The sequence below is a fragment of the Sinohyriopsis cumingii genome, chromosome 10, assembly GCF_028554795.1.
Source record: "Sinohyriopsis cumingii isolate HCF-2022 chromosome 10, ASM2855479v2, whole genome shotgun sequence".
Lineage (NCBI taxonomy): Eukaryota > Metazoa > Mollusca > Bivalvia > Unionida > Unionidae > Sinohyriopsis > Sinohyriopsis cumingii.
Genome location: NC_142970.1, coordinates 70,161,404 through 70,181,255, shown reverse-complemented (window position 1 = coordinate 70,181,255; position 19,852 = coordinate 70,161,404). Strand labels below are relative to the sequence as shown.

Here is a 19,852-nt window from a genome sequence, read left to right as displayed (position 1 = left end):
TTTTCAACATTTACCTCATGCATGCTTTTACTTGCAATGGCTACAGTGAACATTTGCAGGCATTATTTGTACAAGATCTATATGTAGTTTTGATAGTGGGGGAAGTTGATGAACAAACGAAGAAAATAATAATTGAGATGCTTTCTTATGAGAAACCTTTTTGTTCTGGAACAATGCATATATATGTATGTAGAAAAAAATCAATACGAAATATGAAAATGAAAAAAAAAATCATCACAGGTAAACTTTGTTTAGTAATGTACTTAGCCGGATGATTATGTGTGACATAAAAAGAAACATGGTAAAGTTTATATGCACAGTTGTGTTATTTGTACACAACATGAAATATTATATGGAAGGATCTCTCGCTTTTTCATTAGCCATTTTAAAGCTATTATTTATACAGGATTGGTCTACTTAATTGTAAGATTTGGAGTGAATTAATATCTTTGTTTATTGGATTTATAAATTGTAGCTTTGTGGGAATCGGGAAATCCATTAAAAATTGGTATATGGTGAACCAATAATGTCTAGAATTCTTTTGGCCTGCTTCTGTTTATTTAAAGGATTTAAAATGAACCTTTTTCATGAGTATTATCGTTGCAAATAATGTCAGGTACTGCGAATTCGTTATTTTGATGGTGTACCAAATTTCATGGATTTTGTGGTAAGAACAAATCAGAAATCTGGACCCAACTAAAATTGATCTTTCTGTGACAACAGTATGACCCGAACGACAAACCACCGTTTTTTGTTTGAGAATCGACAAAATTATCATTTTTTGGAAACCAAGAAGAAGAAAAATGCAATAAAACTATCCACAGAAATAAACCAATTCAGTATGTCGTTTGGGTTTCACAGTCCTACGTGGGCTTGAGCAGAGTTGTGTTTGCGAAATCTGTATGCTGTGCCCCACCCCAGACCCCACCATTTAAAATTCCAGGAGAACCATGTTACACACATTTCTTTAAATTAATCATATTTTATGTACAGTTCATGAAATTATGGCTTTACTTTTCAATGGAAGCTGCTGAACAAATGGCTGTGCGGTACACGAATGTGCAACTATCCAAGTGTTGATACCAGCTATTGAATCCAATTATTGTTTAAGATGGCACAATAAACAAATTGAGAATATTCAAACAGTATCTGAAGTTCTGCTGTATAATGCTTTTTTGGATAAGTGAATTAGGCAGAATAAATCAAGTGGAATATTGTGTTTTGTGACAGAATAAATCCAGCGGAATATTAAAATCCAGCGGAATAATGTTTTCTGCGACAGAATAAATTCAATGGAATATTGTGTTTTGTGACAAGATAAATCCACGGAATATTGTGTTCGGTGACAGAATAAATCCAATGGAATATTGTGTTTTGTGACAATAGTGGTGTGCATTGCCGTAGCGTTTATCCCTTTTAAATATCCGGTAAAGGCAGTATCCATTCAGATACCTGGTAAAGGCAATATCCTTTCAAATAAATGCCTGGTAAAGGCAATACTCATTTAAATGCCTGGTAAAGGCAATACCCATTCAAATACATGCCTGGTAAAGGCAACACTCATTTACATGCCTGGTAAAGGCAATACCCATTCAAATACATGCCTGGTAAAGGCAATACTCATTTAAATGCCTGGTAAAGGCAATATCCTTTCAAATAAATGCCTGGTAAAGGCAGTACTCATTTAAATGCCTGGTAAAGGCAATACCCATTCAAATACATGCCTGGTAAAGGCAATACTCATTTAAATGCCTGGTAAAGGCAATACCCATTCAAATACATGCCTGGTAAAGGCAATACCCATTCAAATACGTGCCTGGTAAAGGCAATACTCATTTACATGCCTGATAAAGGCAATACCCATTCAAATACATGCCTGGTAAAGGCAATACTCATTTAAATGCCTGGTAAAGGCAATACCCATTCAAATGCATGCCTGGTAAAGGCAATACTCATTTACATGCCTGGTAAAGGCAATACCCATTCATATAAATGGCTGGTAAGGGCAGTATCCATTCAAATGCCTGGTACTGGGGTGGAATATTGTCCCACAGAATGTTATCATTTATAATGGAATTGATAATCCCAAAAAGTAATCAAGAATGAGCCCTTTCATTGTTGGAAATATCTCCCTACAGGTGTACTTCTACTAAATATATGACAATACGTGTAATAACAACAAACACATTAAGAATGTTTAGCATGTGGCTTCTCGTCTGGAACCCATGATGTGAATTTCTGATTTGCAAAAGCTTAAACATTTATTTATCATATTGTTTACACTTCAAGCAGGAAGACAAATGTTGCACAGTAAGGACAACAGTAAACACATATACTTAATACCGCTAAATACTTTATAATGAAACTCTGAAAACCTTGAGATTACTTTGTTGGATGCTTAATTTTTTGCAACTTTAGTGGCCAATTTTAATTTTAATTTTTCCTTGTTCTTAGCTATGCTTGAAGGAAAAGATAACTATGTTTTCTTATGTTACGTGTTTAGGCTCTAACAAACAGTAATAAAGTAAAAGTGAAAACAACAAGCTTTGTAAAAATTTGTCCAAGAATTCTGTATAGGCACACAAATATTTCCAGGAAAAAGAATTATTCTTTTATAATCCAGAGAATTTGAGTAAAAATTGCAATGTAACTCCAAACTGGGCACAACGAAGCAGTTTCCAGTGTCCAAGGTAAAAGCCCAAACTGAGAAATATCTCTCTAAACATCACTATTAAATCTAACTACTGCGCAATTTCGGAAAACCCAGAATTGCGAAATAGAGGATATTTGCATATCTAAAGTCACATACTGCTAGTATGACTTTGATAAAAACCAATCATTTTACTCCGAGAATAAAATAAAAATCGAAAGTTGTTAACTTGTCTCAGTGCAGTGTTTCTATTATTAGTTGTTTATGAAAAGAGTCAGGTCAAACTGAATTTTCTGAAGAAAAAAAAGCCAAATCAAGTAAATAAGATTACATTACTTTGACATGTAATTAAATTAAAATAAAAAGATTTTAAAACGTACAAACAGTTACATTAAATCAAATATAAATGAAATCAAATATACATTAACAGTTTATATAGCCCACTCTTTCTTCACAATGGGATGTTAGAATCGGGTGCTGTCAGTCCGTCAAACAAAGAAACCTATTATTGGTGGGAATGGTATGTTTGTGGACTTGCAATAAATCACTGATAATACGTTTCCCTTTATATTGTTGTTGTTGTTGTTGTAGGGTTTAACGCCATTTTCAGCTCAAGATAGGCTATACATGGCGGCCAGTATAATTGGTGGAGGAAGAACCCTGGAAAACTCAGGGAAGAACCACCGACCCACGAGAAGCTACTGGCAGGCTTTCTCACGTACCAACGTTAGCCGAGGCTGGACTCGTTTCCCTTTATAGCTAAACATTCTGTTTTTTGACCACATGTTATAAACTTTATAGCTCTTTTAGTATGTGCACCTTCTTTAAACAGAGTTAGTTAATTCTGGAGTTATATCATAAGGAAATATTTAAAAGTTGTTGTTCTTGTCGTGGGTTTAACACCATTTTCAGCACATTATAGGCAATACATGGTGGTCTGTATAACTGGTGGATGAAGAACCTGGGATATCCTCAAGATGAGCCACTGACCCACAGGAAGCTACTGGCCAGCTTTCACACATATACACATTAGCGGAGCCTTAGACTCAATCCCACGTGGACAGAGGCGAGATAGCAGTGATTGGCTAAAGCAAGCGCCTTTGACCACTCTGACATAGAAGTTTGTGTGGAGAGTAGATATTTGGCTATGATTTGGTTATCGAATTTAGGCTTTTGTACAGTTTGGTTTGTACACTAGAGATAGATAAATGTTTGCAGTTGACACACTATAGATCGATAGATTTCTGCAATTGACACACTAGAGATAGATACATATTCGCAGTTGAAACACTGGTGATAGATATCTGTTGTTGACACAAGAGATAAATGTCTGCAGTTGACACACTGTAGATAGATAATTGTCTGCAGTTGACACGGTAGAGATAGATTTTTTTGTCTGCAGTTAAAGCAATATAGATAGACAAATGCCAGCAGTTGGCACACTAGAGATAGATAATTGTCTTCAGTTGATACACTAGAGATAAATGGGAAAGATGGATGTTTGCAGTTGACACACTAGGGATAGATAAATGTCTGCAGTCGACACACTAGGGATGGATAAATGTTTGCAGTTGGCACATTATAGATAGATGTCTGCTGTTGACAAACTAGAGATAGATAAATGCCAGCAGTTGACACACTAGAGAAAGATAAATGTTTGCAGTTGACAAACTAGTGATGAGCAAATGTTTGCATTATAAGCTAGGGTAAACCATAGAGTTGGTAGTCAGCATGTAAAACTACAGTATAACGGTTCGTATGGAATAAATGTATAAAGGAAAACTCTCTCTCTTGTCTAATTCCCAGGCTGATAAAAATGCACTGTATCGTTACTATGATGTATACATTAGACTTTTATTATGTATATATTTAATTTGTATTGTGTGATTGGCCTTTGTCCATATTTGGTGGTAGTTATTTGGGCCTGTATGCTGAATGTATTTTTTTATAAGCCTGTTTACTTGGTTTTGAGTTCTAGATGTAGCTTTCATTCTGAACCTAATAGATGTCAGAAATTTTGTTCACAGTTTGATGGGGATTTCCATTTAGATGACCCTCATCCCAGTCCTCTTATTGTGTCAGGTTTTTATATTAAGGATGTATACATCTGAATTATTTATATCATTCTTCAACTTTAGTTTTGTTTGATTGGTCTTAAATGAGAATGGTGCCAGTCTGACATCCAATATGTCCACCAAAGCAGCTAATTTGATAAGTTTTTTATTTTAAAAAATATCAGGGGTGGTTAAACACTAAGCAATTTAAAGGAATAAATGCTCTTGAATTCGTGGAAATTCTTATTGGCCAGTAGATCCTACTGAATGGTTGGTTATATGGATACAAGTTTTTCGCCAGAAGACTAATTATGGTCTTAAATTAAAATGGTGCCAATCTTACATCCAGTATGCCCACTAAAGCAGCTAATTTGAATTTTTTTTATTTTAAAGAATATCAGATGTTGTCAAACCTCAACATTTAAAAGGAATAAATCGTCTTGAATTCGTGGAAACTCTTTTTGGCCGGTAGAGTGTTTGTCCTTTCGAGCCTCGAGGGACTCTTGTTTTAAAGGCATTATTACAATAGCACCTCGGCTTCAACATCGTTGAAAAGTCAGATCTGTGTTATTTATGTTGTATGCATTTAGCACTAATGGTCATTGACGATGAGAGCTTATGAGATCGCCTGTTGGCCGTTGTCCATTTTCATCTGTCCTATAGCACAAACTTTTTATCACCTCTCCTCCTAAGCTAATCGGAGAATTGCAATAGAACTTTGTAGACGCAGTTATTGGTGGTTCAGTTATTCCTAAATATCGGTGTCACTGGGAAATTCATTATAACATATCCATCACAGCGGCTGTAAAAAAAAAATTCTCGTTATCGCTGCTCCTCCAGAAAGCCGCCTTATGATATCTTGTTGATACTAAATTATATCAAATATGGCCACCACAGCAGTCGTCTTGACGGTTTTGCTTTCTTTGATCTTCCTGAATGGAGTCATAATGACTTGGTATTTGGGCTGGAAGGCTTCATACAATGTCTAGTTGCTCCAGACTTATTTGAAACTCTTGTTATTACCGAATAAAATGCGGGATGGTTTCAACACTCAACACTTAAAAGGAAGAAATGGCATCGTCTTGAATTCCTTGAAATTCTTCTCAGCTAGTAGATCATTTGTCTCTTTAAGGGACTGTTGTTTATGTCTTGACAATGGGCCAACATTACATTTCCTCAGGTTCAAGACTTTTGTCAGAATCTGTGTTTCTTCATGACAAAATAATGTTTGCAATCACAGTTCTCAAAGGTGAGGAAACGTGTGAGAAGCTTCATGTTTCAGAAAAGATAAACATTTGATTGCCATTCGGAAAATATTGAAATATTTATGAAAATGCCAGGAAAGTCAGGGAATATGTATCCTCTTTGAAGGGAAGTTAATATGGACAGGTGCACAAGGAAATGTTTTGTATTATTTCCAATTGAAGGGCTGTATTCATATCATTGATTTCAAGTTTGCTTCATTGCAAACTAATCGGAGTAATCTCTAAGGCTGCAGTGCTTTTACATGTGTAAACGACATAGTTGAGTGCCTGTAAATTGCTACAAAATCAGTAACATTTTAAATGAGCATACACTTGGCTGTCAGTGATCCACGAATTCCCGGTTCCAATTAAATCTTATATTTCCACATCTCTGACTGTTTAGGATATTCGAAAACTGCTTTCAGTTATCAAGTGCTCTTGTCTGGAATAACCTTCCGTATAAAATTGAATCCAACCCAAGTAGCTCTTCCTTCCATGGTATATGTATTAAATGGAGGAGATTCTAAATACCATACATAATTTACATCCAGTTTTTCTCTTCCTTGGCATCGTAACATGTCTGAATATTTAATGTATTGGCAATGTGTGTGTGTGTGTGCATACATGTATGTTTGTACCTAAGGTAGATTCGTTATTTTTTGTAACTGAGTCCTTCTCTGACAAAAATCTTAATTGTATTGCTATTGTTATCTTTAGTATCATCATCATCTAGATCACTGTTATTATTATTATTATTATTATTATCATCATCATCTAGATAATTATTATTATTATTATTGTTATTATTATTATTATTATTATTATTATTATTATTATTATTATTATTATTATCACAAAGATTGTTAGCACACTGTGATCAATGTTGCTTTGTGTTAATTTTTTAAAAAGTTTTAATGTCACATATCTTCAACATCAGTGCCTTCATTCAGCTTTCGAATAATATAAACGCTTGTATCCCCGTAGGTCCTGTCTTGCCTGTTTAAGTAGAAAGTATGTTTCATCATTTGTGAACGTTAAAGTTTTGTGTTGAAGTTTTCGAAAATCACTTGTCTTCTACATTTCCTTCGCATTCAACTGAAACTTTGGTATTATATTACCATAATGTTAACGTCTGTGACCAGTTATGTTAGGAGTCCATGTGTTGCTTGTCTTGTCTGCTTAAGCAGGAAAGGCGTATAATAGATGTAAGCAATATTAATGTTGCAACCAACGCAAAGGAGAGAATGTAGGCACGTTTCTCTGCCTCTTTTTATGTACAGTGATGGACATTTCATCATGAGGTTTTTCATAAATAGTCAGGATCACATCTTGGAAATTAGTTTTCTTTAAACCTCAAACCTTTTGCAAAGTACGAAATTCTAGAGCGGAACCTAAACTGAAAGTCATATTGACACGGGGTCTCACTAGAAGACATCTTATCATGTCTTCTTGTCCGAAATTAAAGTTGTACTGATATGACCTCAAATATAGTTTCCATGTTGGCCATCTTGAGAATATTATTGCTACTCCTTCTAGACGGATGGACATATCGACGTGGGATTTTCATTAAAGGACTTCCTATGGTGTCTAGTTGGTTCCAACTGAAAATAAAATAGCTAACGGATGTAGCAATTTTTTCATATGACATTTGATTTAGTTCGTTACAAACAAGATGCCACTTGTCAAAAACTGTTTTGGCTTGCTACATATGCCGAGGGTTAAATGGCGTGGATCGATAATCATTGTGGCATGAGAGAATGTCTTAAAGGTCAAATACGGAAGTTTTTGTTTCAGCTTCATTTGAATCTTCAGCACTTATAAACCTCACCATTTAATAATTATGGAGGGTGGGAATGGGAGAAGAAAATAAAGACAAAACATGGAATCGTGGACATTTTTTAGGTGGGGGGAGGAATTGTGATTATAGTGGATTAAGACGATCTTGTGCCTTTATAACAGTTCGTTTTCTAATTTTTTCATAGTCACGAAGTGAAGTCCATTAAACCAAAATATATTTTTTTATCCAGATTTTCAACAATATTTCTTGAAGGATAACATCATTAAGCGTTGATGTAAGAAAATGACATTCTTTTATCATTAAGCGTTGATGTAAGAAAATGACATTCTTTTATCAATCTTTTTCATTGTTTTGCTTGAGATTTACTCTCTCTCTCTCTCTCTCTCTCTCTCTCTCTCTCTCTCTCACACACACACATACACACACACACATTATTGGGAGGGGCCGCGGTGGCACATTGGTTACCATGCCGGATTCGTGGCAAAGGATGCTGATTCTAATCCTTCCACTGGATCAGCCTGAGTAAGCTGTCATAGTGTGTCATTAGGCAAGGCATTATAAAACAGTTACCTTGGCGCTAAATAACTTAAGTTGCTGTGGCGCAAAACACAATTCCAAACCAAACCAAAGTGGTATTGGGCAAGGCTCAAGTAAAACGCGTGTGATTTAATTGTTTTTAACCTTTATAGATGCGCACGACATGTTTCTGTCTTTTATTTTATTTGTTTTATATGTTTTGACCTTCATTTTCCCGATATTATCTAAATTTATGTCGGATTTAAGTTGTTTGCGATAATTTGATCTCAAGTAGTAAACTTGGGCAGGGTAAAGAATGTGCGCTGATTTGTTCATGGTACTTTCGGTTCCACCCCTGTTTAATGTACCGACCTTTGAGTCTGTGCTTCTTCTGCTGCAAAAGTTAACAAACAGAAAAAATATGGCACTTCTTATTCTTGCTGGTAAGTGGTGATTGTAATGATCCTGAAATGAGGGATTTTACCACTGATAACAAAAAAAAAAAAAAATGCGGAGCAAATGAAGAACAAATACAAATGGAATACACTATGAACACAAAATAACTTGCAGAATGAATGGAAATGAAATGATGAATGCAACAAACGCAACCACAAAATGTTAAACAATCAATGAAGAAAAAAATTGACGAAATGAGAATTGATTTTAGTCTTGATTATTTTCAAAATGCGGCTAAATTTCCACAGATGAAGGCCCCTTGCACCCGAGTTATGAGTTAATATTCTTTACAGTGAGTTTTTTCGCCGTTTAATACTCACGAAATTGTTCTGTTAGAGGTTGAAACAAATACAACCGCCAATGATATGATGACACAATGAATTGTGTTTGTGTGTTTAAACTTCATTATTTCCGTGAACTAAATAAATGCTGCCATACTGCATTTTTGCACTTGCGGTTATATTTTCAGAGGTCCCGCTAGGATTTTAAAACTTTTGGTAAAAATAGGAATCCCATCATCAAAAGTCTGTCCCTTCTTTTCTACAGAAACAACAGTCTTGAGTGCAACTATTTTTAGATGAAGAGGTTTTCGTAATGTAATCACTCACTTTATTATAGCTTCATTACAACAGTCCATTGACAGGATTGCAAATTTATGGTTTATTTATTTGTCTACGTCCTTGTAGTAATTTTAGGCATTGGTTAAATAGTATCTGATTTGCTGTGTTATTCCCGTATTTTCGCAAATACGTGTCAAGTCGGAAAACAACTTAGACCTTAAAGCGCATCTGGCGAATTCCACAACACAGCATTGTCCCATACGTTTCTGACCTACATATATTGCATTTTAAAGTTAAATCTTTAATAAAATAATACCTTGGCTTTGCTTTCAATGATTTGTATATTTTTCTGAAAATATTTGCCCGATGATTTACGAAAACAGACAATATAATAAACTGGTACATCCCAGACTTAGCGAAGTCCGCCTTTATTTCCTGTTAGGCCTATTGGTTCAAACTAATTTCATGACGAAATAGTGAACAAGAGGCAGTTAATATATATCCAGATCACAGATTCTGATCTTAAAACACGTGTTTGTATGTTTTATGATCAAAAGATATTATGCAGGAAACTGATAGTTGCTACCTTACTCGGAAAAGGGTTAATGGTCAATCAGCTATTAAAACATATGCTTGTGAATGGGCAAGAGTTTGTTTGTCAACGTAATTGATATAAATACTAGGCCTAGCTACCGATGTCTTGATGAATACATTTCGCTACAACACTAGAACTAACCAGGCTAAGGCGGGGGGGAGGTGTATTAAAAAAAAGTATGGTCAGTCAATGTACCTCTTAAAAGGCTCGTGTTCGTCCATCAGAGTGATACTGAATTTTGTCAATCCAAGTAAGGAGGGGCCCCGAGTGGCCTAACGCGCTCTCCGTTACGGATCACTGCCATCTCACCTCTGTCTGCGTGGGTTCGAGTCTCGGATTCAGCCACTGTGGGTATGTGAGAAAACTTGCCAGTAGCTTCACGTAGGTCGGTGGTTCTTTCCGGGGTTTTCCCAGGTTTTTCCTCTACCATTAATACTGGCCGCCATGTATAGCCTATCGTGTGCTTTGAAATGGCGTTAAACCCTGCTACAACATCAGCAACAACAACCAAGTAAGGACTTATTTATAGCACTAAGCTTGGCATCACACACTTTCTTACACTTAGCTACTGTCCTATCCGAACTATCAATTCTAGCAGCTTTAGCATTCTTCTGAATCTGGTTACAATCTTCGTTATGTTTGCCGTTTAACCCAAAAATACTTATCCAAATTTACGAATGGCATTTTGTCTAAGTCTCAACATGTCTCCATTCTGAGGTCACGTGCACTACTTATTCCGATACATTCGGAAATGAGCACAATAACAAAAGCTAAAGTTGTTTATTTGATGTACTTTTATAAATGACCGCATTTACATCTTTGGGTCTTTATGACAATGAAGTCTATCACTGTAAATATAAGTACAAATCCACCCGGCCGCCAGTCAAAACCTTTGAACTTGCCGCCCAGCTATTGCATCATGTTCTTTTTTATGTACTCTTATAATGGCAACATGTATGTACACCAAGGGGTCTTTCAGTCACTGAATTCTGTCAATGTAAATATCAGCACAGCTAACTGATCAACACATTTTCCCACAAAGCAGGTGGGTGAAGCAGGACTGGCAGGTCTTTGAATTGTGCCGCACGCACGCGTACGGAGGACTCCCGTCTTAGTGATTTTCTGCGTCCCAGATAAAAAATTGGCGTCCAAATACGCGTAATTAAGCGTTTCCGCGATCTCTGATTTTAATTTATTGTCAATTCAGTTCTGTCTCTTTGCATTTCATGCATTTGATATTTCATGAAGCACATCTTCAATAAGACAAGCTTTGTAACTAAACTTAAACGCTGAAAATTATAAAGCTCACCTTTGTAAATGCGTTTCCATATGATTATTAAAACGAGCGTCTCAATTCATTTCAGAGATCATAAACAAAACACTAGCTGAAAGGCATATGTGAATGGAAAACAAACGAAACAAACAAAACGCAAATGAAAGACAAACAAAAGGAACTCAAAATGCATATAAAAGGTTAATTTCCGATATTCTTGCAGATATGATGCATCATTAATTGCTGGCTAACTATATTGCAGTTTAGCGTCTTGGCATATTAGCATGCAATCGTGTATTATGATTATCTGATTTAACAAAACCAGAAACAGATGTGCATTATTTGGCTACGTGGGCTTTTGCCTACAGATACGAACGATAGAGTGGTTCTAAGCTCAATATGTTTATTGTTCATTGAAACTATTATCAGCCTATTTATACCACTGGACTATAATTTAGGTTTCCAAAAGAAAAGTTATTTCTACCAATTAGTGGACATTTGAGAGGGAATGCTTGTGATTGAATAAGGACGTTTCTGTAAAAAAAAATAGTTAGCATGAGATGACTTTAGTGTATTATCGCTCTTTGTAAATGTTTATAAAGAAATTTGGTGGCATTGTGCGCCAAACTAAGATTGGCGTACATCTGAACCCTGTCATTCTTATACCGAGAAAGTATATTTCCACGAATATTATAAATGAATTGTTCGATCATGTAACGTATTACGTATAAATAAGCATTTCAAAGAATTGGCTGTCCATTAGATTGATGAAAGATCTCTCCAAATTTTCAATCTATTTGAGTTTTTTGGAAGTGATCTGTCTACATTAAGACATTCGTGATTACTGCTGTACATCTTGCATGTCCGTTTACAGTGTTGCCAATTTAGAAACGTTTACTTGAAGTTATTACACAAGCCCGTTTACATATGCAAACGTTGCAGCCGTAGATACTTATTAAAGTAACGTGTCTCAAAAAGGGACAGCAAAGGTCTGCTGTTGGCACAATATACATTTAGAGAGACATTGGCTAAACCAAACTTTCTATCTTACACTTGAGTGTTGTTCCGAAAAAATGATTAAGTCCAACCAGTAACATAATCGAATAAGTTTACAAATATGACTTCGAAAATATCCATCATGAATCCTCAGGAAGAAATTATGCCTCGGACTTTTGCCGACTTAAAGTGTGTCGCTGATTTCCAGGAAATGTGTATAACACAATTTAGGAACAGCAAAGTATTTCTACAAGATCCCATTACTTTGCTGTTGTTGAGCATGTCTTGGTGGAAGCTCGACCTTGAAATCGCTTTGACATCAGTGTGCATGTCCACACGTCCGTACATTTCTCTGCACTCTAGATTAAGGATAATGTTAAACGTGGGGTGGGTGGGTTTTAATTAAGCTTAATGTTACAGTATCCATCTGTTTAATGATATACGAGCTTTTTAAAATATATAACAATAGGTGTAATGTATAGCGGCTAACAATTTTCGTTCCTGATGGTTGCACAAAAGCACGTTCAGTTTTTTTGGGGGGTGGGGGTGAGAATCTATCCCTTTCAAGTGGTGGTCATTTTCAGTTGTATGTGATGTAAACAAAAAAAATTTTTAAAAAATGATTGCTGTCCAAGGTATATTGACTTTCAGAAGCATTCAGATGTCAGAATAATTACTGTCAATGTGAAATATCTAATATGTCTTTCCATGCTGTCAGTATATGGGAAAATTGAAGAGCGCAAAGAAAACCAGTCACCAATTAGAAATACTTTTATTTCAGATGACACCAGCAGACATAAAGAAAATTGGAGACTCTAGGAAAATGCCTATGTCCAGTGGCTCACCAGAGCATTTAAGTAGGGTTCACACAGTTGGTAAACCAAATAGACTTTTTGTGTCAGATAAGTCGTATACTGCATCTGATTGCCCCGATGCAGAAGAAAGTGATCACGTTACCGACCAGGCTGGTATTTTAAACATGACAGAAACACAGCTTAGTGCATATGCTAGAAAGAAAGGGTCTTTTATGACTTCTTCTCAGAGCGTAACAAAAAGCAAAAGGACGCATTGTACAGGGCATGCATCATCAGCTGGTTTGTGTACCAGAAAAAGGACCGCAAACAAATTGAAATCAACAAAATATACACAGGACAGAGCAAACGAAAAACACATACAGGCCAATAAAGGAAGATTGACTGATACAGATTCTGTATGTGGTAATGAGAACAAGACGAAGCAAATGGAGCATAAACTTAAAATAGTGGAACATGCGGAGATACACGGCGTGAAATCTGCAGCAGAATTATACAGTATAACGGAAGACATCGTTGAGGATTGGATTATGCTTAAAACTCATTTCACAAAGAAAACAAGGGTAGAAAAAAAGCTAGCCTTAACCCATAAATACAAAAAATTCATTAAAATGGGCGAGCACACAGATCTTGAAGATATGATGATAAATTGGCTTGTTGAAACCCAATACACCCCGGGCATGACTGACGATGTGACCATCATTCAGAAAAAATCGTTAGAGATTGCTGAAGAAATTGGAAAACCAGATGTAAACATAGGGAATAAGTGGGTAAAACAAATGCTTGAGAAATACATTAGAAACTTAAAAGCTGATAAAACTAATGCATCTTTGAATATTTTTAATTTTGAATTACGGCAGAAAGTTAGGGACTATGCTAAAAAGAACGGGGTAAAGACTACAGCGGAACATTTCAATTTGCCTCAGGAAACAGTGGCCTGTTGGAAAAAAATTAGGAATCAGAAAGATGCTCCTGATACAAAGTCAACTAGGAACAGGTACAAATTTAATTTCAAATTAGATGCTGTGAAATGTGCAGAACAGGTTGGTAATATGGGAGCTGCCCGAGTTTATGGGGTGTCAGAAAAGAATATTCGAGACTGGAGGAAGCAAAAGGAGCAACTAATAAAGTATGAAGAAAATAGGTTGAGGATCAAGCGATCTGTTACTCGTCCATACAGCTTGATTGAAAGTCTTCTTGAAAACTGGATCCTGAGTGAGAAGCGCAAAATGACAATAGAAGAGGTTCGGGCCAAAGCGCTGTTGTTTGCTGAACAAACAAATTCACCTGAGTTTAAAGCCAGTTATACTTGGTGTATTCGATTCCTTAAACTGCACAATATGCGTGAACATATGAAATAAGAAAGCTCCAAAAATGCCAAATTTGAATTTGAGAGGAAAAAAGAGACAAGTTGCGGGAAGTTTCTGGAGATGTAGTCTTGGAAAGTTTTAGGAAAAAGACGGGGATGTTGGTTTGTTAAATGGTCTCAAACCAGATGTCGCGCAATTGGCGGAACACAATGGGCATAAGGAAATGAAAACAAATATTGGAATCTCCGTCTTTGATTCGTGATTAGCAGTTGAAAATGACCTTATTTCGTGTAACGCATTTCAGCTACTAGCAAAAGGACCTTTCAGAATATTCTTTCTATCTCAGGGGTTGTTGTACATCATTATAATATTCTCCTTTGAGGTCTTTTTGACACTTGTTTGTGCAAGTATAAAAAAAAATGATTTTTCAGCAAAACGAACACTGTTCAAAAGATGAACTCCCATTTGACCCATTGTTCTAATCCTTGGGTGTGTGTGTTTAAGAATAGACCAGTGGACCAGATTTAGGTGTATATCTGAATATGTGTCGTTTTTATACCCAGTAAATTGATGTATAGTTACTGGAAAGGATCAGAGTAGTTTCCAAGTTATGCCCCAGGGTCTGTCTCTGAGAATAGGGATCCACCCAGGTACCAATCTGCTGCGTGTATACATTTGCCATTTGCTCCCCAGAATGTGTATATAAGGTTATACGGCGGGGATTCATTGCTATGTGAAGACCCGACCCAGGATTACGTACCTGTGGTTAAGAATGGATGCAGGGGCAAAAGTCAGTTGCGTATTTGAACATCAGAATTTAAATGATGTTGTGATGCATCAGATCTGTACACAGGAGTATTCGCCGATTTCATTATTCAAACTGGATGCAGACAAGGTGGAACTCAGAGTTGGGCTTTTCTTGCTCGATACATTTTGAAACTGGACATTTACTTGAAAAATACAGTCGTTTCAATTGTATAACATACGTGGGAATTTCGTGGGGTGGGCTCATTTATGCTGCTTCATAAAGTAGTTACGTTTTTCCGACTGTGGGGGTATATAATTGGAAAACGCTAGTGGGAGATAAATATGTATATATCAGAGTAATAAAAAATGATTACTTGAGGCTATGTATTTTTATAATTATGTAATACAAATCTATCATGATTCCGTTCGTCAGATTTACATTTCTCGTTTATGTATCATCTTTTTCAATGCGTGACTTAATTGTTGGTTGTTCTTTGGAAACTCTTGACTTGTACCCATCTGCACTCTGATGAAAACTTGAACTGTAAAATGTGTTTTCATTTCTGTATTTATCGCAAGTGTTGGAAATAAACATGTACACTAGAATTAACACTATCTAGTTTTGACTATATTCATTTTTTGGAAGGAATAATGCCTGTATTTATCCCAATCTTGGAAATAAACATATACACAAGAATTGACACCATTTACTTTCAATGTATTTTTCTTGTGGGTGGGGTGGGAGAAATAATTTCTGTATAATAATAACGTCGACGTATGTTACATAAGGATTGATAAATGTTTTCGTGAATTTCTTAGTTGGATTGTTTGTTTTAACGGCATTTTTAACACATTACTGGCTATATCATGAGGAGGAACGGAAGCTACGTGCCTATCCCAAGGACATGCTGAGGTAGCAAACACGGGTTGTCATGGGCAGATATTAAACGGCAACCCTTGTATTCCATCGTTGTACCAACTGAACTACCATGGCTCACGAATTTTGCGACAGACCACAAACTTAAATGTGTAAGGTACCATGATCAGTAGTGATGACAGTAGGACTTGGTGGTGTCAATCCAGGCTTTGAATGCAGGAGAAGTAATCGTTGTATAAATATCAAGTGTTGCCGATGAAAATAAATGAATTCAGAATATACAAGGGAATGCACCAGTTAGCACACAGAAGCAGTTGCCACAACATTGCTACTTTTTCAAAACTTTATACGTCATTTTTATTAGCTGAAGACATTTACCGTGCATTATACTGTTCCAAGTCAGGGGTATTTGCTTGACCGAGTGGTGTCAAGCCCTGGCGCGATTCCTGCTAGAAGTCATACGTTTACACCAAATTTCCAAAGACTTCCATACAACTTCAGTTGTAAATTAGAAAGCCCGACGTATCCGTTCTATACATAAATTTTACTATAATCAATGCAAGACCACACATCTCACAACTTGACAAATATATACATCGACCGCATATCTGCATAGTTTCTCTTCATGTTTCCATACCGCCAGCAGTTCACGCCGTAGAAACTATGCAACTTTTCCCTAACACGAGGAACTATTTTAACTACACCACCTTAGGCCAGTCAATCTGTGGGTTGCAGGCACATTTCGCCAGTACAACTGCATCACATTTGCCACCAAGGCGACATAAACGGTATCTGCCGAGTCCTTTCTTCTTTATTCCTTTGCGTAATTGACTGGTTTCCTACCGTAAATACTGCCACTGCAGTCACACCACCTATGTACACCACTGAATTATAATAGGGACTATGGTATTCCAGGGTCACTTATTCGGTTTTAATCTGAATTCACTACTAGTGAACCATGGCACCATGGAAACTCACTATCACTTCACTCAGTTACGTTTGCTCCTAGTAATTGGCTAATTATTTCGGGCTAAGGAATATTTCCATTGCACCGAATTCCAATAATCAGACAAGTTATCACAAAAATCTAAGAATTCCTTAAAACGGGTCACTATAACCAAATGCGCATATTCCAAATTTATTACACTATGTTACATTTTTCATGTCAGTTGAAAACCATACTCCTGAGAATCAAGAATATATAATTATGCAGTAACTGGTCTCGTGGGGGACCCAACTGGTCTAAAACGCTTGCCTTCACCGATCACTGCCATATCACCTTTGTCCGCGTGCGTTGAGTCTTGCGATGTGCCAATGTGGGTATGTGGGAAAGCTTGCCAGTAGCTTGGCGTGGGTCAGTGATTCTTCCCAGATTCTTCCTCCAACGGATATACTAGCCACTATGCAATGCATAGTCTATCATGTGCTGAAATATGACGTTAAACACACCCAAAAAGATCCTAAACGAAAATTGTGCTCATCTGACGCCCAGTATGGCCACCAAAAGTCTTATTATGCTATCGAATTTGTTCTAAATGACTATGGTCCTCCTTGGACATCAAAACATGGCCGCAACAGCGGTCATCTTGAAAGTCGAGTTGTCGCTACTTCTCATGAATCAACACAAGGTTTTCACACCAAAAATATTCCTTATGTGACATACGTCGACATTATTATTATTATTATTATTATTATTATTATTTTTATTTTTATTATTATTATTATTATTATTATTATTATTATTAAACACGAATTATTCCTTCAAAAAATATACAGATATAAGTAGATGAGGTTAGTTCCAGAGTACATGTTTTATGATGTCAAGCTGGTCTTAAATCAAAATGATGTCGACCAGACATCCAGTATGACCGCCATGACAACCATCTTGAAAATATTGTTTTTGCTTATCATTCTGTACAGCAGGTCATATCAACATGGGGTTTTCACATCAATACGGCTTTTTGTCATGATTAGTTAGTCCTAAGTTAAAATGATTCCACTCATAAATGGCACATTGGATTGTCGTATCAACATGCGTTTTTCACTAAAAGACTTTGCATGACGTGCAGCTGACCCTAATTAAAATGGTGCCAATTTGATATATGATATGGCTGCTTTGGCAACGATCTTAGAAATGTCATTATCGCCAGTGTTCCTGAATGAAAAGTCATATTGGCATGGGGTTTTCACTAAAGACATCCTTTGATGTCTGTTTGGTCCTAAAGGACAATGGTCCCGCCCAGACATCTAATATGGCTACCACAGCCGCCATGTTGGTTATCTTGTTACCAGTATTCCATTTGAACAGATGATCATATCAACATGATAATTTTACTAAAAGACTTCTTATTATGTCTTAGTCGGTTCTAATTGAAAATGGTGCGATTCTGACTTCCAATATGGCTGCAACGGCAACCGTCTTGAAAAGCTTATCGGTTCTTACCCTGAACGTAAAGTCATACTGACATGGCGTTTTGAAAAGAAGATTTTTTATTTTGTCTAGTTGGGTCTGAATTAAAATGTTGCCGCCTAAGCATTAAATATGCCAACTACAGTGGCCATCTTGAAAATCTTGTTATTACTACTCCACCTGAACGGAAAGTCCTATCAGCATATGGTTTTCACCACGAGACTTATGATATTTGGACGGTCTTAAATACCGATTGTGCCTATCGATAACCGATGAGGCCTTCAAGTTGCCATCTTAAAAATCTCATCGTTCCTATTATGTTTTGTTGGTAGTTTAAAAGATTGGTGCCGATCTGACATCGATCTTGCCACAATGGTATCCATCTTGAAAGTCGTGTTTTTGTTTCTTTTAAATGGAAAGTCACATAGACATGGAATTGCACCAGAAGATGAATTATAATACCTAAATGACGCCGATCTGACCTCATATATTGCTGCCACAATGGACATGTTGAAAATCTTATCACTAATTATCTTGCACGGATAGTCAAAATGAGATTGTCAACTAAAAGTTTTCTAATGGTAGTCTGGATCGTCCTAAATGAAAATGTTGTCAATCATACATCGATTATTGGTTGCCACGCTGGCTAATTTGAATCTTGGCGCTCAATAAAATAAGACACGGTTTTAACACTTTAACACTTAGAAATGATCTTATCATGGATTTCTTGTGATTCTATTTGGATAATGGAGCGTCAGTCCTTTCGAGGGACACTTGCTATTTTTTAAAGCTGTCTCAATGCTTTAGGCGTTTCCATTCACAATAACCAATATCAGTATTCAAAACATATTAAAATTTAGAGTTTGGACATACGATAATAGCATTGTCAGATTTAAAAAAAATTTAATTTAAATTTCTTATGAATTTTGCCCTGAAATTTACAAAATGAAAGTGAAGAAAATATCATTTTATAAATTCATCTCTGCCCAGTATTTTAGTTGCCGGAAATACCCACCATAAATGATTTATCAGTTAAAAGCAGTAGCTCATAGTTTTCATGCATTTTCATTATGGGGCTTCATACGAACAAGTCTGATAATGAAAAATTCGTGCTTCGTTATTTGCGTTACACGATAACAAGTATTTGAGTGCCAATATTGAATTCTTTCTTCCTTTCTACAGAGGTGGTTAGAGCGTCCGCCTCGGATGCTGGAGTTCGCTGGTTCGAACCACGGCCGAGTCATAACAAAGACTTATAAAAACGTTACTAGCAGCTGCCTCGCTAGGCGTCCAGCATTAAGAGGTTAGGGTTAGGACTGGTCGGCCTGGTGTCAGGATAATATGACTGAGTGGGACATCGTGCTACATGTCTGCGGCATGATGCCCCAGTGCTAGACATCACTATAAACTGCCACACTGCAGACATCGTAGCGATATGACTGAAAAACTGTTAAAGCTACGTTAAAAATCCAAATCACACACAAACACACACACACACACACACACACGCATACACACACACACACACACACACACCTACCTTTGTACAGAGAA

The 19,852-nt window shown here is 36.5% G+C and overlaps 1 protein-coding gene across 1 annotated transcript in view; it reads left to right on the top strand.

The window, feature by feature from the left end:
• Positions 1-15,431, top strand: part of LOC149790361 (uncharacterized) — a 161,582-nt gene extending 146,151 nt beyond the window's left edge. Inside the window, exon 9 of the mRNA XM_089973207.1 lies at positions 12,924-15,431. Coding sequence (XP_089829333.1) covers positions 12,924-14,315 — 1,392 coding nt within the window. The 3' untranslated portion in view covers positions 14,316-15,431. The remainder of the gene's footprint in view (positions 1-12,923) is intronic.
• Positions 15,432-19,852: the final 4,421 nt, after the last annotated feature.